The 27,487-nt window shown below is 37.7% G+C and overlaps 1 protein-coding gene across 1 annotated transcript in view; it reads left to right on the plus strand.

Annotated features, from left to right (window-relative positions):
* Positions 1 to 419: 419 nt before the first annotated feature.
* Positions 420 to 27,487, plus strand: part of SGCD (sarcoglycan delta) — a gene marked incomplete at both ends in the record, with an annotated part of 196,654 nt that continues 169,586 nt past the window's right edge. The window contains one exon of the mRNA XM_081321261.1: positions 420 to 605. Coding sequence (XP_081177387.1) covers positions 420 to 605 — 186 coding nt within the window. The remainder of the gene's footprint in view (positions 606 to 27,487) is intronic.

Raw genomic sequence — 27,487 nt, forward strand, 5'->3', positions numbered from 1 at the left:
TATTAGAGCAATCTGACCTGGTTTGATGGGTTAGGGTTGGGGTTTTAATATGTCTTTTAATTACTGTTTTATATTTGGGCATAATATTTAATTGTTTTTTAACTTTTGTATTTCGTTTTTATATTTATTGCCCTGTACACCGCTCTGAGTCCTTCGGGAGAAGGGCGGTATAAAAATTAATTAATTAATTAAATAAATAAATAAATAAATAAATAAATAAATAAATAAATAAATAAATAATAAATAAATCTTGGTCACCTAGAGATTTGTGGTGTGTTTATTGTTTTATCCTGGTATACTGCCTCATGTCACTGTTTTGAGATCGGCAGCCATTTAAATCATTTAAATAAAGGAATACTTAGTCTCAACATGTCCTACAGTTTATGCCTGTGATGTCTGGTTATATTTTTTTTTTCCAGATGCCTCAGGAACAGTATGCCCAGAGAAGCACCATGCAGAGCTCAGAAGGACCACATGTATACAAAGTGGGAATTTATGGTTGGAGGAAGAGGTGCCTCTATTTCTTTGTGCTACTTCTAATGATTTTAATCCTGGTGAATCTTGCCATGACCATCTGGATTCTCAAAGTTATGAATTTCACAATTGTAAGTAGATGATATTTTGCTTGAAAAGACTTGTATATAACAAATTTTCTTCAGGCTTTAATGTTAGAATATAACAGCTGTAATAGTAATTAACAATTTGGATCTCAAGAATGGTTAAAATGAGCTCAAGCATTAGACATAGGCTAGACTTGAGGTGGATCTACTTTCTCTCTTCTTAATTCACATGATGATCTGTACTTTAATTTTGGAGTTCTCCCTATAGCCCAGGGGTATCAAACTGCTGGCCCGTGGGCCAGATGCATCATGTGGAAGCTGTGCCCACCCCATTGCCAGCAATGGCAAAACCATCCCAATATGTTGCACGATGTCACATGACGTCACAAGTTTGACATGTCTGCTATAGCCAGTTTGGTTTAGTGGTTAAGGGATCAGGGTAGAAACCAAGAAACTGTAACTTCTAGTTCTGCCTTAGGCATGAAAACTGGCTTGTTGTTTGTGGCCCAATCACTCACTCTCTCAGCCCTCACAGGGTTATAGATTTTAATATCTGTATAAAAGAAACAGTACAGTCTCCTTTCATTTTCTTTCTTACATCAAAGTAATCACCCTTTCTCTAGTTGCTTGAAATGTGCTAGATTGATTGTGGAGCATAAAAGGGGGAAAAGTAAACACTTGGGGGGAAATGAGATACCTAAGTAAGGACCAAAAGTGTTTTTAAAATGCCTCCGGTATATGCACACAACTGTTACATAGTCTGGTGAAATGATGTCTGCCTTAGAAATAGTGGTCTGGATATGGACAATATTGAGTAGAACTTCAGAGCTTTTGTCCTAATAAGTCTATGACCATGGTTTGGCTACTTTAAACATATATATCCTTAACCAGTTTGGCATGGTAGTAATATACATTGCTGATTCAGATCACAACTCACAAATCTGTATCGTCTAGTTCTGCATTTTCTAGATCTCCTCAGACTTGACAAAACACATTTACAACTGTGATTGTATAGAGATGTTCATTTGGCATATGTCACAGTTTCATCTATCTAGGCTAACATCTGCCAAGTCAGATAGAATGCTATCTAAGAACCTTTTAATTGGGGACTGAAACTTTCTATTGACAAACACAATTTGCAGCTTAGTTATACTACTCTTGCATGAGACCCCTGTGAAATCTGGGTCTTTTTTGACCAGTGAGCTCTGAAAACTCTAGTATCATGGGCACTATTATGGGTAGATCCCAGAGATATTTGTCTCATAATTGTAAAATGCATCTAATTCTTTTTGGAGTGATTTCATATATATACACACATATATTATATATATATATATATATATATATATATATATATATATATATATATATATATATATATATATATATATGTGTGTGTGTGTGTGTGTGTGTGTGTGTGTGTGTGTGTGTGTGTGTGTGTGTGTGTGTGTTTTCTGAGGTTTTTGCGGGTGTTTGTATGTGGATCTTTGGTCATTCGGGTTTTTCCCCGCGTAGAATTGAAGGTGTAGGAGCAACGTTTCGACGGAATCCCATCTGTCATCGTCAGGCTGGTGGCTTCAGCTTCCTTCTTCTGGGAGAAGCATGTGGTAGTGGCTGTTTGTTCCTCTTTTTTAAACTGCCAGAGGGGGTGTGTTCTGTGGGTGGAGGTGTGCTCTGATTGGGTGGGGGATTAGGTGTGTTCTGATTGGGTGGGAGTGTGTTTTCAATATATATATATATATAATTTGAGATATCCCAAAACCCAAGAAAGAGATTACATGAAGTTCAAAGTAAAATAAGTAGACATTATGTGTTTGTGTGACATATACTTTCTTCTCATTTTGGATGCTTGGTTCAAAATTTGCAGTATGTAAAACTGAAAGTACTTGCCATAAGTTTCCTTTTTCAAATAACTTCTTGTGTATTATTCTTGTGTATTACTATTATAAGCTTTTGTTGCACCCTTGAGCTTTTCCCAGCAGAATGTTTGGGTAGCCTTAGGAGGAACGCTAGAATGGCTACATTCGCAAGCATGTGCAACCTCACCTTCATCTAGAGTAGTTCCCACCCATTAATGGCTTCACCCTGCAGCTGGACATTCAAGAACTTTTTCACGTTTGATCTATTCCTTGGACAAAGCTGCTGACATTACTCCTTGGCCATATAATGTTTGTGTACATTTTTGGAATAGGAGAGGGCTTGAATTTATGAATTATTGAATGTGCAACTTTGACTAGTAGATGGCACAATTTACAGAACAGTGTTCAAACCAGTAAATAGGGGTGTCCATGGTCTTTGGGGTGGTAAAGTATATTAAATCATTGCTTCTTGGAATGCAGTTTTCTTATTTTGATTATTTTTTTTGTTTTTCAAGCTTTTCATGGTGACTACAGAGTAAAATTAATAAAGGAGAATATTTGTAGCTCAGAGTTGAAATGAGGTGCTTGGTGCTTTCTGAGCTTGCTTGTTTTCTTGCAAACATTTCATTAGTCAAACTAGGTAACATCATCAGTGCTAATAAGGAGTGGGGTTTGCTCTCAATTTATATTCTAGTGGCTTTCCCTGGGGTGATCTTAGAGGTTCTTTGATTAGGCTCTTTATTGTTGACTTGTTTGGCAAGTTTCTTGATTGCATTATTGTTCACTTAATTGTTGGACTGGTGTTAATCTATGCTCATTTGAGTGCTGATTGCTGGTGGGGTGGTGTTTGGGTTTTTTTGTTCCCTTTTGGGTTGTTGATTGTCTCTTTTCACAGTATCTAGATATTGTTTATGTCTATGTGTCTATTGATGGCTAATTTGCCAGTGCACCAGGCTTCCAGTAATTCTCTAGCTTTACACTGAGCATGTTTTAACTGGGGTCTGATTCAAAAGGAGATTCTTGCTCTACATCAGGGGTCTCAAACTGCTGGTCTGTGGGCCGGATGCATCATAGCAAAACTGTGCCCACCCCATTACTGGCAATGGCAAAAAAAAGTCACCATACATTGCAACACGTCACGTGACGTTGCAAGTTTGACACCCCTGTTCTACATGAACTAATTCTCACACTTTCTTTGGCAATGTACTCTCCTCTGGTGAAAGGAAAGCATTCAGGAAATATGAAGAGTAACAGATGACAGAGAATAGGAAAGTGAGCAATGCAAGCATGCATCCAGTATTAGTCACGTGTTGCTTGCGCCAAGGAGAAAAATTGTGGAGTCTTCCCCTCAACTGTTCTTTACCATCTTTAACAAAGTGATAATTTCTCATCCCCATGGAAAAGAGGTGGTAAGGGAAGTAAGTGGCTGAAATAAAGATTCAGTTATTAGCTAAGGCTTAACTTTCCATGACAAGGTTTGGCTTCTCAAAGTCTGGTCAATAGCTGCAATATCAATCTTCCTGAAAAGAGACAATGTTGACAAACTGCTGCACTATGGATATTTCCTCAAGTGTTTTGGCTTTATCTTAACAAAAGATCATGACCAAAAATTTTCTGAACATGGAACTTCAAATTCAGAGTTGAGCTTGAGATGTCATAAGAATCATTTTAAACCCTATCACTTAGATGCTTTGAGCATCTCACTGTTCTAAAATTCGACAGGGCATTTATGCTAATACAACTTGATATCTTGCCATCAGCAGTTCTTGAGGGTAGATTCAGAAAACTCATTTGCAGAAAAAAAATCTCCTTTTGCAGTATGGGTCTTGTTAGCATTGGCCCACACCCTATTTTACTGTGGCTGGTAGATAAGTTCCATGAGCATCACCTGATATCGGACAAAGACCCAATAACAATGATTATTGTAGTCACATTTGTGCTAATATGCCATACGTTGTTATCATTATTAACAGCAGACTAAGCCATTGGAATACACTTTACTGATAAGGTGTAATAGGTTCAGTGTAACATTTTTGGCACTTTGTATTACTATTTAGTATCTCTATATAGACACTGATATGTGCAATTATATACTTTATTATTTCAGTAATGTTAGTGACCCCAATAAAAGGTGGATGATAATTTCTGTATAATAATCCAGCTATAGGATTAAATGCTTTATAAAATAAATGCTAATTTGCGCTATTTAAATGCCAACTATTATCATTACCTTGCTTTATTTTAGAGATAATTTTTAATTTGTTAGGAAAAGTTATTTTTAATATACTTATTCTCTCTTGTGAAAAAGCTACCTGTTTCATTATAGTTTTGTAAGGACAATCATGGGATAAAGCAGTAGGAAAGATGTGTTGGACATTAAATATTTAAAGTAATGGACTTTGTTTTAATTACTTTTTCATTAAAATTCTTCCTGAATAAAATCTAATCACCTAGGAGTATTTCTTGTTAATTGTATCTCCTGGGCCATCTTAAGCATAAACCAGTATTTGCTCTAAATAGCAAATAATAGTAAAGTCTAGTCAAAGGGGAACCTAGTTGAGACTGGAAGTTCTACTTCCTTTTTTTAATAGACAGAATGAATTGGCCTGTCATTGTTTATTAACTTATTAACATGCACTGAAATATGAACCGCCATGCCTGCATCACTTTGTAATCAAATGTTCAGGCATTTTCCTTCTTTCTTTGAGAAACAATTTTGTAGGTTACTACTGGTAGAAATAGAGACCGTCAGCTCAACCTGTCATGCAAAAGCAACTAGATCCACTTGGGAAAAGTCTCAAGAGAAATTTTATTATTAATCAACTATGTCACAAAAATACAGACTGACTGCATTCTCTTGGGAACAGCAAGATAAGATGTCAAGGATTCTGGGGGAGATCAGGTCTGTGCTACTTCCTGCAGTGCAAAGAGTCCAGATTGGGCGTTTCTTGACACCTCCCTTGGATGGATGGATGGATGGATGGATGGATGGATGGATGGATGGATAGATAGATAGATAGATAGATAGATAGATAGATAGATAGATAGATAGATAGATAGATAGATAGATAGATGATAAAGAAAAGTTATGCAAAGCTCAGAAAGAAAGTAAGATATAGTAAGCCAAAGAAATTAAAGGTAGGAGATAAGAAAATAAAGCAAAAGTTTACACCCAGCTGTTCCATGTATCTCTATCTTTCCATTGTTATAAACATTCATGTAACAATGCATACACTGGATATGCTTTACAATGGAAGAAGAGAAGTCTTCCTACAGATGTAACAGCTGTTTTATATCTGAAGGGTTGTTGTGCAGAAGATGAGGCTAGTTGTTCAGAAATATTCTAAAAGTAGGATAAGAACCAATGGGCTAAAACTCATAAAAAGTCAATTTCAGTTGAAGATTGGACAAACTTATTCAATAATAAGATAGACTTCATAGGCAGGTGGAGGAGCTTCCTTCCAAGAAGTGTTTAAACCGAGGCTAGTGGCTGTCTGTCAGATGTCCTACAGCTATGCTATTTTTTCCAACTTTTCAGCCTAAGGTGCTTTTGTGCTTCTTCTAACATGTTGTTGTTGTTGTTGTTAGTTACGAAGTCGTGTCCGACCCATCACGACCCTATGGACAATGTTCCTCCAGGCCTTCCTGTCCTCTACCATCTTCTGGAGTCCATCTAAGCTCACGCCTACTGCTTCAGTGACTCCATCCAGCCACCTCATTCTCTGTCGTCCCCTTCTTCTATTGCCCTCAATCTTTCCCAGCATTAGGCTCTTCTCCAGTGAGTCCTTCCTTCTCATTAGGTGGCCAAAGTATTTGAGTTTTAGCTTCAGGATCTGGCCTTCTAAAGAGCAGTCAGGGTTGATCTCCTCTAGGACTGACCGGTTTGATCGCCTTGCAGTCCAAGGGACTCGCAGGAGTCTTCTCCAGCACCATAGTTCAAAGGCCTCAATTCTTTGGCGCTCAGCCTTTCTTATGGTCCAGCTTTCACTGCCATACATTGCAACTGGGAAGACAATAGCCTTGACTATACGCACTTTTGTTGACAGGGTGATGTCTCTGCTTTTTAGTGTGCTGTCTAGATTTGTCATGGCTTTCCTCCCGAGGAGCAAGCGTCTTTTAATTTCTTGGCTACAGTCCCCATCTGCAGTGATCTTGGAGCCCAGGAAAATAAAATCTGTCACTACCTCCATTTCTTCCCCATCTATTTGCCAGGAATTGAGAGGGCCAGATGCCATGATCTTGGTTTTCTTAATGTTTAGTTTCAACCCAAGTTTTGCACTCTCCTTCTTCACCCGCAACAAGAGGCTCTTTAGTTCTTCTTCACTTTCTGCCATTAGAGTGGTATCATCTGCATATCTTAGGTTGTTGATGTTTCTTCCGGCAATCTTAATTCCAACTTTTGATTCATCTAGCCCTGCCTTTCTCATGATGTGCTCTGCATACAAGTTAAATAGGCAAGGCGACAGTATACAGCCTTGCCGGACTCCTTTCCCAATTTTGAACCAATCAGTGGTTCCATGTCCAGTTCTCACTGTTGCTTCTTGGCCCGCATATAGATTTCTCAAGAGACAAATAAGATGGTCTGGTATGCCCATCTCTTTAAGGACTTGCCAGAGTTTGTTATGATCCACACAATCAAAGGCTTTAGCATAGTCAATGAAGCAGAAGTAGATGTTTTTCTGGAACTCTCTAGCTTACTCCATGATCCAGCGTATGTTAGCAATTTGATCTCTAGTTCCTCTGCCTCTTCGAAATCCTACCTGTACTTCTGGTAGTTCTCGATCCACATACTGCTGGAGTCTAGCTTGTAGAATTTTAAGCATAACTTTACTAGCATGAGAAATGAGTGCAATGGTGCGATAGTTTGAACATTCTTTGGCACTGCCTTTCTTTGGAATTGGAATGTAAACTGATCTTTTCCAATCCTGTGGCCACTGTTGAGTTTTCCAAATTTGCTGGCAAATTGAGTGTAGCACTTTTACTGCATCGTCTTTTAAGATTTTGAATAGCTCAGCTGGAATACTGTCACCTCCACTAGCTTTGTTGTTGCTCAGCTTTTCTAAGGCCCACTTCACTTAACATTCTAGGATGTCTGGCTCGAGGTCAGTGACCACCTCATTGTGATTATCAGGGACGTTAAGCTCATTCTTGTATAGTTCTTCTGTGTAATTTTGCCACCTCTTCTTAATCTCTTCTGCCTCTGTTAGGTCCCTGCCATTTTGGTCCTTTATCATGCCCATTTTTGCATGAAATGTTCCTTTCATCTCTCCAATTTTCTTGAAAAGATCTCTGGTCCTCCCTATTCTATTGTTTTCTTCTATTTCTTTGCATTGTTCATTTAAGAAGGCATTCTTATCTCTTCTAGCTATTCTTTGGAATTCTGCATTTAATTGGGCATATCTTTCTTTTTCTCCCTTGCCTTTCGCTTCCCTCCTTTCCTCAGCTATTTGCAAAGCTTCCTCAGACAGCCATTTTGCTTTCTTGCATTTCTTTTTCTTTGGGATGGTTTTGGTTGCTACCTGTTGTACAATGTTGCGAACCTCTGTCGATAGTTCTTCAGGCACTCTGTCTATCAGATCTAATTCCTTAAATCTATTTGTCACCTCTACTGTATATTCAACAGGGATATGATTTAATTCATACCTGACTGGCCTAGCGCTTTTCCCTACTTTCTTTAACTTAAGCCTAAACTTTGCAACAAGAAGCTCATGGTCTGAGCCACAGTCAGCTCCTGGTCTTGTTTTTACTGACTATATAGAGCTTCTCCATCTTTGGCCGCAGAGCATATAGTCAATCTGATTTCTGTGTTGACCGTCTGGTGATGTCCATGTGTAAAGCCGTCTCTTGGGTTCTTGGAAAAGAGTGTTTGCTATGACCATCGTATTCTCTTGACAAAATTCTATCAGCCTGTGCCCTGCTTCATTTTGTACTCCAAGGCCAAACTTGCCTGTTATTCCAGTTATCTTTTGGCTTCCTACTTTACCATTCCAATCCCCCATGATGATAAGGACATCATTTCTGGGTGTTAGTTCTATAAGGTGCTGTAGGGCTTCATAGAACCGGTCAATTTCATCCTCTTCAGCACCAGTGGTTGGGGCATAGACTTGGACTACTGTGATATTGAATGGTTTGCCTTGGATTTGAACTGAGATCATTCTGTCATTTTGAGGATTGTATCCCAGTATTGCTTTTCCTATTTTTTTATTGACTATGAAGGCTACTCCATTTCTTCTGAGGGATTCTTGCCCGCAGTAGTATACCTGATGGTCATCTGAATTAAATTCACCCATTCCTGTCCATTTTAGTTCGCTGATACCTAAGATGTCAATGTTTAGTCTTGTCATCTCTTGTTTGACCACGTCCAGCTTTCCTTGATTCATGGATCTTACATTCCAGGTTCCTATGGAGAAAAAATCTTTACAGCATCGGACTTTCCTTTCACCACCAGACATATCCACAGCTGAGCGTCCTTTCGGCTTTGGCCCAGTTGCTTCATTCTTTCTGGTGCTACTAGTACTAGCCCTCTGCTCTTCCCCAGTAGCATATTGGATGCCTTCCGACCTGAGGGGCTCATCTTCCAGCGTCATATCGTTTTGCCTTTTGGTACTGTCCATAGGGTTTTCATGGCAAAGATACTGGAGTGGGTTGCCATTTCCTTCTCCAGTGGATCACGTTTTGTCAGAACTCTGTGCTATGACCTGTCCGTCTTGGGTGGCCCTGCACGGCATAGCTCATAGCTTCATTGAATTACGCAAGCCCCTTCGCCACGACAAGGCAGTAATCCATGAAGGGGTCTTCTAACATATCCAAGTGTAATTTCCATGTAACTAAGTCAGCAGAAGCATGCTCTTATTTATGTAATTTTTAAAATATTTTTTCAACAATCATTTATTCCTCCAACATACCATATACTACCCATTTCCTTTCTGCCACCATTTTTATCTCTTAGTATTCCTCAATTCTCACCTCTAGAAAACATTCTATCAAGATATATATTACAATTCTTTCATCCATTTTCTTTGCCAGTACATTCATTTTTAGATCCGTACTCTTTGTTGCATTGTACAAGCTATTTGACATTTACTGCAAATCATTTTAATTCTTATCAGCTACACTCTAAAGAAAATATCCTTAACCAACAAACCTCTTCCATAGCCACATATTTTCTTTGTACACGTATCCATAAAGTATTAAATAACAAAGAGGCATCACATTTTGATATTTTTCTCCCTGTTCCATATTAAACCATTTGTTAAGCATTTATTTATATTTCTATTGCATACCTTCTTAGTATTCTCAACAATCAACCTTTAACTCTGCACCCCTGGAAAATGTTCAGTAATTCAAGGTTATTTGTTTTATTATACATCTTCCACTTTTTCATAATTGAACCTACCCTTTTATTTGCCATGTATATGAACTTCACTATCCAAAATTTTCCAAATATACAAAATAATAGTTCCTCTACATTTTTTAGGTTCCCACTTTAAATATTAAGTACAGACGGCCAGTTTTTAGAAACATTCTGGCAAACTGGAAGACACTCAGAAAATAGTAATGAGGATACTCAAGAGGCTAGGTTCTATAAGGAGAGACTGAGGAATCAGGAAAGATTCAACCTTAAAAAAAAAGATTGAGATGGGAAGTGTATTAGAGCAACCTTAGAAGGGAACTTATTTCCAGACAGGTAACTGGCTTCTCTTTATTAGATATTCTCAGGAGTACGTCAGGCAACCATCTGTCAGGGTTCAGCTTGATTTGGATTTCTGCATTGACTGAAGTTGTGAAATGACTACTTCCAAGTCAATTATTCTATGAATTTAAGGTGATCAGGTGATCCAGAAAAGACATTCCATTTTTATTTATTGTATTCAATAGTATCCCAGTAATCATTCATTCATTCATTCATTCATTCATTCATTCATTCATTCATTCATTCATTCTGCACTATAACATTCTGTTCACTTGACAATGTTCCTCATTCCATTGTATACTAATAAGAACTTAAAGTAAAAGATAATCTTAATATCAGATTGCTGATATTGTACAGCATTTTAAGATGTAAAATTAGTATGTTAATGTATAGTAATTTTACATATTAAAATGCTGTACAATATCAGCAATCTGATATTAAGATTATCTTTTGCATTAAGTCCCCATTAGTATAGCAGCCTACAATTAAATGTTTATTAAACATTGCATCCTTATTTTTATTTTTTATTTTTGCAGTTCTTAATTATATATCTTATTGAACTTCTCCTTTTCTCTTTCTTTTCTGTCTTTTGCTGTTTATTGTATCTCTTAGTAATTTAAAATAATAGAAATTTCCATATTAATTAATTACTGCTTTTGCTAAATTAATTTCCACTCACACGCTACTCTTATAGAATTTTCAAATGGCTGTGCCCATTCTGCTGCACACGGCTGCTCAGTGTCGTTGCTGGATTATCTCTCCTCCTGTCTCATCTGGTAGCATCATTAAGCTGTCGCATAGTCGTAGGAGGAATGATCCAGCAACAATGCTAAGCAGCCGTGCGTGGCAGGATGGGTGTGGCCAGTGGATGCAACAGGCGGGGGAGGGAAAATCTTAAAATTGAGGCGGACACCGGCCAATATGGCACATCAGGAGCAACAAAGCCAACTATATGTTAGTAGTAGAAAAATCATCAACCTCCCGCATAAATGTAAAAAACAACTGTTTATTTGCCAAGCTTTCATCGGTCCCCTGCTAACGTCATCAGAGTAAAAAAACAGAGGTTTGAAAGTCTGCTTATAAAGCTGGCTGTTTCAGCACTCTGCTCATTGAGCGCATCAGTGGTCTACCCACCCCGGTCGATCGTATTCTCTCTAGTCGCATCGCATCCGCCTGCGTGCTTTTAGATTCAAGTGCCTTCTCTCCTCCCGTTATTGCCTCCCCTTCCTGCTCTGCTCATGTCTGGATGTTTCTTGTTGTTGTCAAATCGCCCCCATCATATGCGTCACCCTATTGTCACTTAGCTCTTGAGCGAGTTGTGTTGAGGTTTCTTCCTTTGCACTTGTTGTAATTCCTTGCTGTTGCATGAGTAGGTAACTTTGATCTTATCAAAGTAGGTAACTTTGATCTCTCTCTCTCTCTCTCTCTCTCTCTCTCTGTGTGTGTGTGTGTGTGTGTGTGTGTAGAAAAAATAGATTTTCTTTAATGTATGTATAGCCTACCAACCTATCAACAGAAGAAATGTAACTGTAGCATAAAAAAAATAAAAGACAAAATATAAAACTGTAGCCTTCTGTTCTACAATATGGAATGGAATACAGACAAGTATTAGTCAGAGTCATACTTACTACTGGGTAAAATGAGAAATAAACATTTGAGTACCTAGTCCCAAAAGTTATTTATTTGTTTGTTTGTTGTTTATTTATTTATGAAACTTTATATGGACACTCACTCACTGTCACTGACCACATAACCACTTTATTTGGTTTTATTGTTTTTACTTGTATTAGTTAGCTGATTTATATTGTTTTTAATAATTTGTCAGCTGCCCAGAGTCTTCTGTGGAGATTGGCAGATATATAAATTTGATTAATAAATTAAATAAATACATTACATGACTAGAACATGGGTTTGGATACTTATTCTTGATCTAAAATCCAGTTGTATTGCTCATACAACCAAATGAAAAGCATCCTAAAATGAATGACTACTCTCAACATAAAGGAAATTTTCCCCACTCCTTTTGACTTATGGAATATGTAATATTCTTGCAAGGAATTGTGTGTGTGTATGTGTGTGTAAATATATAGATAAAATAGATATATCAAACAATGAGTGCTACTCTGTGTGTGTATATGTATGTGTGTATGTATGTATGTGTAAGTATACACACACACACATCATGCTTATTGTTGCTAGAAGTAGAAGTAGGAGTAGAAGAAACAGCACTTCAGTTTTCATTTTGTACATTCTATTGTGTCACTTGAAGCTTTTGTTAAACAAACCACCATTGCTATGTAAATATGAGAAAAGTGCTTATGTTGCAGCTGACAAAATGAATTTTGAAAAATGCCCTAAGTAAATTCTCTTTATTCCTAGCTATAGCAACTTGTAGGAGTTGTTCTGAGAAGCTGAGAAAAAGTCTGTCTTTTAAGAGAGAAAATGTACAGTATCCCATGGCAACCATTGTCCAGTGAATCTTAGAAAGAACAGAAATGGCCACTGTAGGTGGCAAAATAGACAGAAACAAAGGATCACCGTAGGCAGCTCTTGTATCTCCCCATCTTCTCTTGAAAGACCTTTAAAGTACCTATACAAGGTACTGTTGTACATAAAGGTAAAGGTGTCTTTGAGTCAAAGTTTCCAAAATCCATGTGATGTTCCAGCAGCATGATAAAAATGGTTTGCTAGTGCCTTCTTCTCAGAAAGTTCTCCCACTTTTGCCAACAACCTAGATTCCTGAGGTCATCCCAATTACCCATGTACAGTCAAGGCTCCAAAAAGGAATGGTTCTACTTAGCATCTAAGATCAGCCAAGGTTGGCTATCTGCTGAGGCATTACAGTTACAAACCATTAAACTAAGAATCTGGTAGCAGATGTGAGACCAGGCCAAAAATACTCAGCTGATGCAGAAATACGAAGAGGGGTCAGACAGGGATGTATTCTGTCTCCACTGTTGTTCAACATCTACTTTGAGTCAATCTTCAACAAGGCACTGAAGAACATCGATGCTGGTAAACAGTGTTTGGATCAACAATTTAAGATATGCTAATGATACAGTTCTGCTTGCCAGTAAGCATGATGACCTTCAGCACCTCATCAACAGTCACAGAAATATCTGAAAAATAGGGCTTAAAGCTTAACACCTTAAAAACCAAGATCATGGTTGTCAGCAAACAACCCGTTAATTTATCACCAATAAATTCGGAAGGAATACCATTAGAAAAACTTGAAAGGATCACGCACCTCAGTTCTAATTTACATGAAAACTGAGACATGACCACTGAAGTAAAGACAAGGATAAAGAAAGCTCGAACAGCATTCTTCAAAATGAAAAAGGTCTTCTGCAGTCACGACATAAGCCTAAGATTGAAAATCAGGCTTGTCAGATGTTATATTTTTTCTATCCTGCTTTATGGAGTAGAGAGTTGGTCTCTGACAGAAAGCCACCTGAAGAGATTAGAAGCATTTGAAATGTGGATTTACAGGTGGCTGTTACATATAAGCCGGGTTGACAAGATCAGAAATGAGATGATAAGCCGCCTTGGAAAGCCAAGGGAAATCATCAAAACAATTAAAAAACGAAAGTTAGAATATTTCAGACATGTGATGCGACATCCAGAAAAATACGGCATGCTCCATTTAATCCTCCAGGGAAAGATTGAAGACAAGTGAGGTCCAGGCAGAAGAAGAACATCATGGCTTCAAAATCTAAGGGACTGGTTTGAACAAAACTCAGCAGCACTTTTTCGTGTGGCTGCTGATAAAAACAGGATCGCCAACATGATCGCCAATGTCCAATACCGGATATGGCACAAGAAGAAGAAGAAAAAGAATCTGGGTCTTTCTGATACTTTTCATGGCATATTGTATACAATAATTTTCAGGTCCCTTAAAAAAGGTTGCTAAACATTTTTTTTTAAACAAAGCAATTTAAATCATTAATTTTTCAGATAGGCATTTATCCTTCCAGGAGTTAAACTTGCTATATGCAGGAATGCAGGAATTTAGAATACTAGTGAGTAGATTTGGTTGTCAGGGAGATGTAGAATATGGGATTATACTACACTATGGGTATTTGTATAGTATCTCCTTAGGGCATCCTGCATTGTGTAGAGCCTTCTATTTAACATGCAGCTATTTTCTCAGCTGGATTTTTTCCCCCTGTAATCTATAGTGATAGCCAAAGGCAAAAAATAGAACTTGGAATGTCATTCTTTCTGAATGAGATGGTTCTTTTGATCATTTTCCACTCCCTGCTATGCTATGCCATGCTTCTTTGGAGAAGAGAATATTATGGTAGAAGTAGAAAAAGCCAAAACCCAGACAAGGATGGAGAGAAATTGATAAAGAGAAATAATAGAGGAGATATAGGTACATTATAGAAAAATCACATTTCATTTCTTTGTGGTCTCTGTACAGATTTCCTTGTAAGATCTATACTGTGAAGACACCTGTGTTAGTTTAGATTTCTTACCATCTACAGTTATCAGATTGAAGAAGATTCTTTTAGAGTAACACAGGGAATCACAGCTTGATCCCTTTCCTTTCAAGATGAGAGTTTCACACAAGTTCAAATCTCTTGAAAACCATTCTTGGCACTCTTTTGTTTCATCTGATTGCCAGATTAGCAAGAGAAATTCTTGTTATTCTCTACTTGTTTCTTCTGCTTTTTTCCAGTATATCTATGGTGCCTAGACCTTGCAAATGGTTTTGTCTTTCTGAAAAAAATCTGCAATGATGTTGGCCATAATTACTTTCCTTGTCTCTTCAAATACATGAATGGTATCAGATGGAAGAGGCTGTAGATTTATTCTCCCAAGCTCCCAAGTGTAGGAGAAGAACCAATGAATGTAAGCTTTACAGAGGGAGATAACACAGGATAGCAACAAGATAACACCGATAGCAATATGATGACAATTAGGAATGTGCTGGTACTTGGATCTAAAGTTGGAAAAGTTTGGGCCAGGCATGGCTGCACTTGCTTTATCTTTTAATGACTCCTTGAAGAAAGGACAGCCTTCCTGGATCTGCACTAGAGCTGCACAGTTCTTGGGGGGGGGAACCTCAGTGCCCTTTGACAACATTACAAAAGGTCAGTAGCTATGATACTATCCAGATTTCTCAGGGATGGTTGATGCTGGGGATTGGTACCTTGCAATTTCTCCCTCTGCCCTAATCACATACAAGGGAGAAAAATATCAGCATTCCTACCCAGGGTGTGGATATTGGATGGATGGAATAAACTTGAAGCAAAGAATGAAGGATTCTAGTTAAAATTAAAATTATTTGTTTATGTATTTGTTCCTTTGTTTGTTTATCACACATGTAGATGTCCGTATCATTCAAGTGACCCCTCCAAAAAAAGCCTAGAGCCCAAGGATAAACTATTAAAAAACTAATCTCCAAAAGTAGCAATGCTTATTTCTCCCATGACTCAAATACTTGGGGGAACAGTCAAATATTCAGTGTCTTGTGAAAGGCTAACAGGGTTGGGACCATTAAGTCTGTTCCACAGTAGTGTTGTCCAACTCTCTTTGTCATCGGTACTTTTAATTTCACTGTGATATATTCAGTCTGTACCATTTTTTTCAATTAAGAAATGATCTGATCATTTTAAAGAGGGCTGTAATATTAATACATCAACAATACATCAACCTTTCCCAGCTATGTAGTGTCCAAATTTGATGGATCAAGTATAGATGGGAAAATGTGCACCAATATGTGTATTAATGAAAAATGCCACAGCAAACAAATTGTGCAGTTTTACATGCAGTATATTATGAAAATTGCTTTCAAATATATATAGCAAAAGGGTACACAGTAATATATGTAGTCAGCAAAGTGTGCATGAAAATTTATTTCTGTTTCGATGCAGACCTTTTTTTTAAAAAAAAGGAAATAACAAAGTGAAGCAGGAAAAGGTTTAACCAAGCGTAAGCTTGAAAAATTCAAAGAGATTCAAACTGACAATTTCATCTATGCCAATTTAATTTGTACTTTAAATTTAAGATTTGTTTACGAATTTAAGGAACTAAGTAAATATTTAGAATAAATAAGACACTGCAGTTCAGTCTGAAGATAGTCATCTCAAGAGTACATAAAAAAGTAAGGACTGACAAAATTTCATGCGATGTTGTCAAAAATTCATTAATCAAATCCCATGCAAGAGAGAAGGAGAGATGTATAAGCTTATGCAGTGATTCAGTTTACAGTGATATGTGGGAAATAATTTGGAAGAATTCAATATCTCTTGAAGAAATACACTAGATACAACTTTCTTAATGTGAAACTACATAGAATATCATTTCATTTTAATGGTTTAAATGCCTACTCATTTTGCAGATATGACTCTTTTGACTAATACTGGTCATTAACATCTGCAGGAAAAACTTATGGTGTCTGAACTTTATTTTGAATGAAATAGTACTTTAGCATTTATTCTAACCATGTGGATAAGAATAATGAAGGTGAAGCTGGAAAAATTGGCAATCTTAATATAAACATAGCTTAGTAGTAACAGAAGTGACAGAATAATTTTTGCTTTGTTCCCGGAAAAACTTAAATTCCTGACTGTGCCAGCGTGTTAAAGTATCTGTTTTGGGACTCAAAGATTATATAGCAACGTGAAAGATGAATAGTACAAATAAATGTAAAAGTCAGTTTTCCCAGCTGTATCCATTAACAGATAATTGACTGTGACAGAAACTAAATTATTAGGTTTTCAAGAAACATACTTGTTTATTTTTCATTTTTCCTTTCTGTGCACTCTGATCTGCATATACAGAAAAGAAGCTTATAAAGTTTGTAACATCCTATGGTAATCTTCCCACATAATTTCACATCTCCACATGCACCAGAGCACCAAAGGTGAAACATGAACCAGTTTCAGAATAAGACTGAGAGTTACCTTAATTCAAAGCAAATTCTCCTGATGAGCATGGAGAATAACTATAGAATCACAGCCTCAAAATGATTCAGATCTAATTATTAGGAATGGTGAGTATTATAAGGGGAGATCTACATTGCAAAGAAACTAATAAGAGCATCATATTATTAGAGTACAATGTTAAACATACAATTGTGCTGCAATAGTAGCAACAATAGCATTTAGTGAATTGCTTTTAATGTTTATATTTAAAAAGCTGTAGCCCATACATGAGACTGTCTGAATATGTTCATCAGTGTCAGGGATCACCTTCTGAACAGAACCATTTTTTAAAAAAGTAGGATTGCCTTGTTTGCTAACTCATCATGATAAGGTCTGCACATCACCGCATACCAAACCAACTGCATGATATCCTATTAATATATGTGAAGTAGTTCTGTACATAAAGGATGATTCTTTTCTGAACCTTTATTTATTTATTTAAAAGATTTGTATGACCTCCCATCTTAAACCCAACCTCTGAGAAACTCACTCAAACAGCGTGTACCTTGTTTCTAGGTCTAGATAGACAGACATCTCTTGCAGTATAAGGTAGAAGCCATTATGCAGTAATACAGTCTTGCATCATGATGTTTGGGGCTTGCAGAATACAGTCTTAATGAAGAAGCACTTCTAGAAAGCTGTCATCATGGTCATTAGAGTCAGTATGCACATTAGCTAGGGACAATAAATATAAGAGTTCCAGCTGTTGGAAGAGATTTCAAACCACAAAGGTAGCGTGAACATGACAACCATGAGCTAAACAGAATGTCTATAGTCATCTTCAGTACACTGAGATGGATGATTACTTCCCAGAGCTGAGGAATATATTTCCTCATATACAGTTAGGTTAGATCATGTAATAGAACTATTGTGTCTGGATTGCGAAACTCTGATTGTCCATTAAATGGCAACCAAGAACTACAGAGAACACTCTGCTTTCATCTAGCGTAGGTTAAACATGACAGCCCTATTATTTGGCTAAAACCATCAGATTTCAATAAACTTGATAACCTTCCCCTTCCACAATTAGTTTCCGTGGTGGTGAACCTATGGCATGCGTGCCACAGGTGGCATACAGAGCCCTCTCTGTGGGCACACGCACCATCACCCCAGTCCTAGGCCTTCAGCTGGGTTTTATAAAGCCTTTTCGCTTTAGGTCTCTGCCGCTGTGTGCAAAAAAAAAAGGTTCAATCAATCAATTTCAATTTCTTGTGGGGAAAAAAAGATCTCGCAAAGTTGGAATTGATTGACTGAACTTTTTAGTCCCACCCAGTCTGCCGTTACCACAGCAGCCATGCCCACCCAATGGGCCACGCCCACCCAATGGGCCATGCCCACCCGGCACCCGATGATACAAAAGTGGGTTTTGGGTTGCAGTTTGAGCACTCGGTCTCTAAAAGGTTCGCCATCACTGAGTTAGGTGAACATAAAAACATATGTTCATATGAACACATGAACTCAGATTTGCAGTAAAAGATTATACTGAGGGAGAAGGCTTTGTGGTGTTTTTGTTTTAAATCTCTTAGCTGCTGGGAATATTTGCCCAAGCAGAAATGTGGAGTACAGTGTAATCAATAAAATAAATAAATAATAGTTTACTCCCCCCTTTTTTTGCTGTTGACTTAATCTTAATTCAAAGAAACCTGAAAAGAATATAGAAACCCAGCCTCGTTACTTAGAATGGCAGCACTTATAAAGTGAATTCAATTTTGTAGACAAATTGATAAGAAAGCAATTTTTGTGGAGTACCATACCGTTAAGGTAATTATTAAATGTTAGTATAGAAACTGCCTCTTTAGTGTGATTGAAGCCATTCCTGCATTACAATTGCCACTTGACATTTGGAATAAATTTCAACTTTCCCATTGTCATCTTTTTAGCTCACCTAAGAAGTGGAATTATATTTTAGCTTATGGAGTTTGGGTAAGTTTGCTTGAAGTACTTTATTTTAAAAGCTAATTGTGACTTAAAATATTACCCTATATTTCAAAAACAGATGCTTATCTATTCCATAATAGGCATTTCTTTATTTTTGTTTTTGTTTTTTTAAAAAAATTGCTGTTTCACAAAATGCAGTAGAATTTTTTTTTAATTCAAATGGTGCCACTCTATAGCAGAGGATAAGCACAGCCTTATTTCAGAGTGTGTCGGAAGACTTTTGTTATATGAGCTAGGGAAAATTAGATAAGCCTTTATTTAAAAAGCATTGCAAATTCAAAGTAAGTCAATGTCACCTTTAAGGGGTCAGTGATTATGCTTATGCTGTAACAGGCCATTGAAGTCATTTGGTCATCTGCATATTATTTAAATGCTGAGCCCAGAATAACTGTTCAAAGCTACTATTGTTGCAGGATTACAGTGATTAAGATAAAACTTGTTACTAAGTTTTAATAACGTGACATAATTAAAAGATGTATAATTAAATCAATGAAGTCAGAGGTGCTCCTAATGACAAACTATAAGGGGGCAAATTCAGAGTCCTGTATTGTAGTTGAAGAGACCTCAAATGTCCTCATTATCTAAATAGAGATAATGCCACATCAGTCATTCTTTTGAAGTTTCATACCATACCCCGTTTTATTTTTTTTCCCCTTATCATTGTAATAAGTGATAAGCTGGCCCAGCCTTATGAGTACAGTGCCAGTGTGAAATACTGAAAAACATTTTATTTCTCATTTTACATCCCATATGAATTGCATCATAAATGTTTGTTTAGCCAGAAGTATGGGCTTTCTTGTTGAACTGATGCCAACTCTGCCTGGATGTTTCCTATCTCTTCATTACAAGTCCTGCCTGAGACTCATGAAAGCATTGAGAAATACATTTAAAAAGAATCTGACATTCCTGGGAATGTTTAAATCCTTATTTCAGTAGGCTTGTGGTGCAAATTGACCACCAATACTTACTGTCTATTGCTTTAGGGCTGTCAACATTACCTTTATTTTACTCCTCTGAGGGCTGAGATAAAAAGAATTTACACTCTTTCTGGGTTTCCTTTCCCTACCTGAAGAGATGTTAACCAAACTGGCAGTCAGACAGTTGAGGCAACTTTTCTGTCATCTCCCTAGACTTTGTACCCCTGTCATCTTTTCCTCCTCCCCTGCCAGATGTTTCAAAGGAATTATGCTGTGATCTCTTCCCACGTACCAGAAAAAGGGGCTTAGATGATGGCTGTGATGCATGAAAAACTTTAGAATTTTCTCAGAAATTCTGCACCTGTAATCCTCAGTAGATGCACGTTAAGATGCACCTGACAAACACTATGAATATATATCCTATTGCACTGCTAGCTCAACCTTCACTTTCCCAAATAGCAAGTCATCAGAAACGCAGTGTGCCAAAATTATATTTTCCATTGAGAAGATTTGTGAGCATCTAGGATTCTGCAGGAAAGCAGACAACAAAAAGATGTTATCAACACTATACACATACGCATAGATGAACAGTAAGCTATATGTATCAGTAATCATCTATTGTTTCAAGGTGAAGAGGGCACAAGTGACTCATATCTGGAAAAATTGTTTGAAACTGGCGGTGTAAGAAATTGGTGATATTTTAAGCTTCTGCTTTTAAAAAGATGCTTTTGAATGCACAGTGAAATACTGTAGGTATTATATTCACTTTCATAAGTACCTTTCATTTTTTAAAAAAAAGATAATGTAAACTTTTAAATTTATTTTTTTAATCTCTTAAAATCTTATGAGTGTGTACTGTTCTTTATATCAGATGGGATTCTGACAGTGATATGTCTTACTATAGACAAACTAATTAACTTTGCAAGTTTCAGACAATGTATACATTGTCATCTGTCACTCTACATACACATTGAATCTGCTGAAATGACTGCAGAGTAATTACGTTTTTCTCCCACGGACCTGTTGCCACTGGACATGAGAGGCAATGGATCTTTTGCAGCTCAGTACACTGTGCTTGCAGTCCCAGAAATATAGGTCAACAATGAACACTGTTTTGCACACAATGAGACAATATTAAGTGCCAGATTAAAGTAGAATATTGTTATGAGATGGAGTTAAAAGAGGTCAGAGTACTGTAGAACATCTAGTTTTCCAATTGTTCTGTCTTGCCCTTTCAAAAACAGATTTAGCACATTGAAAGAACAGAATCCTACTGCCTGGAAATTAATCTTCAAAGCACAGTAGCTCAGCTATATGGAATCCACATCTGTTTTGTCATTTTCTACAGCTCAAAATCCTAATAGCTAAACTTAAATATTGTAACATGCTTTATGTTTCATGCACGTATGTACAGAGAATTTTAAACTCAGCAATATTTTAGGTTTAGATTAGGTAATATCTGCTGTGACCAGGTTCATTTCAGTTTCTGCTATGGCATAATTTTATGAGAATATCCCCCTGTACATATATTTCAGTATGACAGAATCATAGATCTTACTTTGGGAAAATATAAAAAATCTTATGCCCTGGCTGCAATGAAAGGTTTATTCTGCTCAAAGTTTCAGAACAAGATAGATGTCTAACACTGACTTTTCCAAGGTGTAAGTATAATTGTTATTTGTATATGCAATTTTAAGAAACATCAAATACATCATGCAAACACAATAAATAATATCAATGTGTGACACTGTTGCAGGTAATTGGGACCCTCTCCTTTTAAAAAAAAGGCATCATGCAGAAGATGTCAGGTGGGAGACTCCATCTAGAAAAGGAACAGGCACATGAGGTTACCCACACCAGAACTAGCCAAATCCTTTCCACAGGTTTTTTTTTCTTTTAGAAATACAATTCTGAAATGTATGGGAGCCACAACATTCCTATTAGGAATGGGATAAAGTGTCCCTTTCAATAGTGAAAGTTGTTGAAAGCAGAAGAGAGTATTCTATTCTTCAGAATAGTGTTTCTCAACCTTGGCGACTTTGAGACGCTTGGACTTCAACTTTCCGAATTCCCCTTCTGAGTTTTCTGCTCCAGAAGATCCTGTGTCTAGCCTACAGCCATTCAGCTTAGTGGAAACTGTGGTGCCATTGCTAACAGTGAAGTTAAATTAAACTACCTTTCTTTATTTTGCATTGAGTGAATGTTCTGATCCTTCAGTTTGAAAGAAAAAAAATACTGTTGTTTTTTTCCACTCCATCTTTCTTTAATCTGATTCAATTGCTCATGCACTTGGTTTGATATTACTGCAGAACAGTTGAGCTGTTGTTTCTGTTTGGTCCTTTTAATTTTCAGAACTATGACATTTTATCTAGTAGTTTTGTATCTCAGTGGTGGCCAAATATTTATGCACTTTCATGGAATCTTGTTAACTTTTAGATTTCACTAATAAATATGTATTAATGGTACATCTTCATACATTTACATGCCTAACATTTATGATAAATGAACTTGTGATGATGGACAGATCAGAAGCCAATAGTAATTTTTTTTAAAAAAAGAAAATCTTCATAGAAGTTAAAATATAAATTGCCTGTGTTGTTCTCCGGTCTACATTTATTTTTGGAGACATTAAGTTGGAAGGATTTGGTCCTTTAGGACAATGAGATATGATTATCTGGAGGTATCTGTCATTCATAACCTCAGGCTATTTTGGATTATTGAAAATGTGATTTCCCCTTCACACAGATACATAAAAAGAAGAAGAAAGCTGAAACATTTGTTTGCTTTTCAGGTTAGTTCCATTCAGAATGAGAAATTGTGCTTCAGTCAAATCAAAATGTTCACATTGCCTCTAGTCAAAGACCAATTATAAGTTGCCTAAGTAGGCTAAATTCCTTTTGGTTTTAGATTCTTAATCATAAAATATTTTATAGTTAAAGCAGTATGTATATAAAGGACATTTTAAATTTCTGAGTGCAAGAAAGCTGGCTTCCATGGGTGATGTTTTGTTTCTTTAAAAAAAACAGGTGTCCTTTGAGAATAACTATGTCAGGGAGAAAATATCAATTTGCCTGGTAAAAATGGATTTATTTATATCCCGCTTTCATTCTGAAGTTTAAAGCAGAATACATGGCACTCCCTTCTTGATTTCCCCCATAACAATGACCCTGTAGGTTAGGCTGGGTTGAGAGAAAGTGATTTCTAGCTTGTTTTCTATTCCTTTCCTTTTGGCTTGCCAAATGTAATTGTGCAATCTATTAATAAAAACCCTTAGGATTAATTAGCTGGAATTACTTTAATGGCAGCTCAACATTTTACGTTAAAGATTATTTCATGTTTCTATGCCTATTTCTGAACTTCTAGTATTATATACAGTCTCTCATCTATTCATACTAATTCATTTTAATTCTTTCTAGCTGACTTTATTTCTATAGATACAGCACTAGCTACATTATAAGTAATAACCCATAACCCATAACTTCTTCCAAATGTATCAAGTCCAAATATGCTACTACTCAGTGTTTTAATAATATGTTCTCATAAAATGTGAGTGTCTTTGTGTCATTTTGGAAAGAGAGGGTTTTGAATGAATATGAAAATAGTGGGACAATCTAAAATTAACTGTACAGCCAAAGGCATGAAGAACAAATCTGAAAATAAAGCCATTAATGCTAAAGCCATTAATCCTACTTTTTTTTTCAAGAGAAAGGCTTCTTTCAAGTGTACCTGTTACATCTGGATCATACAGTGGGACAAAAAAGCCACCAATTGTGCAAGTTCTCCCACTTAAAAAGATGAGAGAGGCCTGTAATTTTCATCATAGGTATACCTCAACTATGAGAGACAAAATGGGGGGAAAGAATCCAGGAAATCACATTGTAGGATTTCTAATGAATTTATTTGTAAATTATGGTGGAAAATAAATATTTGGTCAATAACAAAAGTTCATCTGAATACTTTGTTATATACCCTTTGTTGGCAATGACAGAGGTCAAACGTTTTCTGTAAGTCTTCACAAGGTTTGCACACACTGTTGCTGGTATTTTGGCCCATTCCTCCATGCAGATCTCCTCTAGAGCAGTGATGTTTTGGGGCTGTCGCTGGGCAACACGGACTTTCAACCCCCTCCAAAGGTTTTCTATGGGGTTGAGATCTGGAGACTGGCTAGGCCACTCCAGGACCTTGAAATGCTTCTTACGAAGCCACTCCTTTGTTGCCCGGGCGGTGTGTTTGGGATCATTGTCATGCTGAAAGACCCAGCCATGTTTCATCTTCAATGCCCTTGCTGATGGAAGGAGGTTTTCACTCAAAATCTCACGATACATGGCCCCGTTCATTCTTTCCTTTACACGGATCAGTCGTCCTGGTCCCTTTGCAGAAAACCAGCCCCAAAGCATGATGTTTCCACCCCCATGCTTCACAGTAGGTATGGTGATCTTTGGATGCAACTCAGCATTCTTTCTCCTCCAAACACGACGAGTTGAGTTTTTACCAAAAAGTTCTACTTTGGTTTCATCTGACCATATGACATTCTCCCAATCCTGTTCTGGATCATCCAAATGCTCTCTAGCAAACTTCAGATGGGCCCGGACATGTACTGGCTTAAGCAGGGGGACATGTCTGGCACTGCAGGATTTGAGTCCCTGGCGGCGTAGTGTGCTACTGATGGTAGCCTTTGTTACTTTGGTCCCAGCTCTCTGCAGGTCATTCACTAGGTCCCCCCATGTGGTTCTCAGATTTTTGCTCACCGTTCTTGTGATCCTTTTGAGCCCACGGGATGAGATCTTGCGTGGAGCCCCAGAACGAGGGAGATTATCAGTGGTCTTGTATGTCTTCCATTTTCTAATAATTGCTCCCACAGTTGATTTCTTCACACCAAGCTGCTTGCCTATTGCAAATTCAGTCTTCCCAGCATGGTGCAGGTCTACAATTTTGTTTCTGGTGTCCTTCGACAGCTCTTTGGTCTTGGCCATAGTGGAGTTTGGAGTGTGACTGTTTGAGGTTGTGGACTGGTGTCTTTTATACTGATAACAAGTTCAACCAGGTGCCATTCATACAGGTAACGAGTGGAGGACAGAGGAGCCTCTTAAAGAAGAAGTTACAGGTCTGTGAGAGCCAGAAATCTTGCTTGTTTGTAGGTGACTAAATACTTATTTTACCGAGGAATGTACGAATGTGATTTCCTGGATTCTTTCCCCCCATTTTGTCTCTTATAGTTGAGGTATACCTATGATGAAAATTACAGGCCTCTCTCATCTTTTTAAGTGGGAGAACTTGCACAATTGGTGGCTTACTAAATACATTTTGTCCCACTGTATCTCATGGGCTCATTTTATTAGTGTGTCTATATGGGGAAAAAGTAATTCAATAAATGACACATTCAACAATGGTTTTCCTCAAGAGGTCAACTTCTTGGGTTTGAGTCAACTCCTTGGGACTTCATGGCCTTCCACTTCCTTGATGAACAGTACTGACATTTTTTGCCACCTTCTTATTCATGAAGTCATTCAGAATCACCTCTCATGAGATGACCAGTCATATTTATTCATGTTATTTGTATCACGCCTTTCTTATTTTTACAAATAATTAAAGGTGGTGAACATAGTAAAGGTAAAGGTTCCCCCGCACATGTGTGCTAGTCGTTTCTGACTCTAGGGGCCGGTGCTCATCTCCGTTTCATAGCCGAAGAGCCAGCGCTTGTCCGAGGACGTCTCCGTGGTCATGTGGCCGGCATGACTAGATGCCAAAGGCGCACGGAACGCTGTTACCTTCCCACCGGAGTGGTCCCTATTTTTCTACTTGCATTTTTACGTGCTTTCGAACTGCTAGGTGGGCAGAAGCTGGGACAAGTAACAGGCGCTCACTCTGCTACGCGGCACTCGGGATTCGACCCGCCAAACTGCCGACCTTCCGATCGACAAGTTCAGCATCCTAACCCACTGAGCCACCGCGTCCCTTGTAGTGAACATAGCCAACACATTTTCTTCCTCCTATTTTCCCCACAACAACAACCCTGTGTTGACAAAAAAGGGACCCAAAGTCACCCAGCCAGCCTACATGGCTAAGGCGAAACTTGAACTCATGATAGCAATAGCACTTAGACTTATATACTGCTTAGTATTGCTTTACAGTCCTCTGTAAGCAGTTTACAGAGTCAGCATATTTCCCTCAACAATCTGGGTCCTCATCCACCTCAGAAGTATAGAAGGCTGAGTCAACCTTGAGCCAGTCAGGATCGAACTGCTGGCAGTCGGCAGAATTAGCCTGCAATACTGCATTCTAACCACTGCGCCACCACAGTCTCTATGATCTCCCAGGTGGCTTAACCACTAGGCCAAACTCACTCTTTTATTTGATACATTTGATAAATAAAAAAGAAGGAAATTTTCCAATGTAGCATTTGACTGTGAATCTGCTAGTAATCTCCGATTCAGGAGCTAACAGGGCATGACCCAGTTTGCCTTTGGAGTTTAGGCAAATTAAGTCAGATGTGACCATCTGCTGAAGAAGCTGAACTATAGAAGGATAAGTATCTTACAATTAAGTGTATTGCATCAAGCCATGATGAATATTTAATGCTTAGAAAGCAACATGAGGAAAGAATCTTCCTATTGATTAGTACTAAACAATATTTTGCAAACGATGCTGTTTCAAAACACTGTCAGCAGCAGAGTACAGATAGTCCTCGACTTACAATTCATTTAGTGACCATTCAAAGTTACAACGGCACTGAAAGGTGACTTGTGACCTTTTTTCACACTTACAACCTTGCAGCATTCCCCATGATCATGTGATCAAAATTCAGATGCTTGGCAACTGATTCGGTGCTGTGTGCCAAGTCAATGGGGAAGCGAGATTCACGTAACAACCGAGTTACAAACTGACCAACTGCAGTGATTCGCTTAACAACTAAGGCAAGAAAAGTCATAAAATGGGGCAAAACTGACTTAACAAATGTCTCACTTAACAACAGAAATTTTGGGCTCAGTTGTGGTCATAAGTTTAGATTTAGATTTAGATTTATTGAGATTTTTATACCGCCCTTCTCCCAAAGGGACTCAGGGCGGTTCACAGGGCATAAATATAAACAACAGTACAAACATTAAAAGATAATTAAATTAATGCCCAAGTTAAAACCAGAATAATAAAACAAACCTATAAAAAAACCCAAGTACCCCCATCAGGCCAGACCCGCTAGTTCAAATAAATGGGTCTTCAACCCGCGACGGAAGGATCGGAGGTCTGATGCCAAGTTGAGGACTACCTGTATAATAGTAGTAGAGGTAGTAGTATATAAATTTATTATAATCACCCTCTCCCTTGGACTCTAACTAACAAAATATAATACTAAAAGCAACCACTAAAACAAAGCATGACAAGGCTCCACAGATGCATTAAATCCAAAGTCAGGTTTTAAGGGCTTTTTAAAACTTCATGAGAGAGCCCGCCAGGTGTACTTCTTGGAGGGGGGCATGACAGAGCAGGAGTGCTTCCTGTTAAGATATTTAAAATTTAATAGTTGGAGCAGTGAACAATGAGTAAGAACACCCAGTTATAGCTTATTGGTTGAAGAGAGTTGGCCACTGCA

The sequence above is a fragment of the Vipera berus genome, assembly GCF_964194415.1.
Source record: "Vipera berus genome assembly, chromosome: 2".
Classification (NCBI taxonomy): Eukaryota; Metazoa; Chordata; class Lepidosauria; order Squamata; family Viperidae; genus Vipera; species Vipera berus.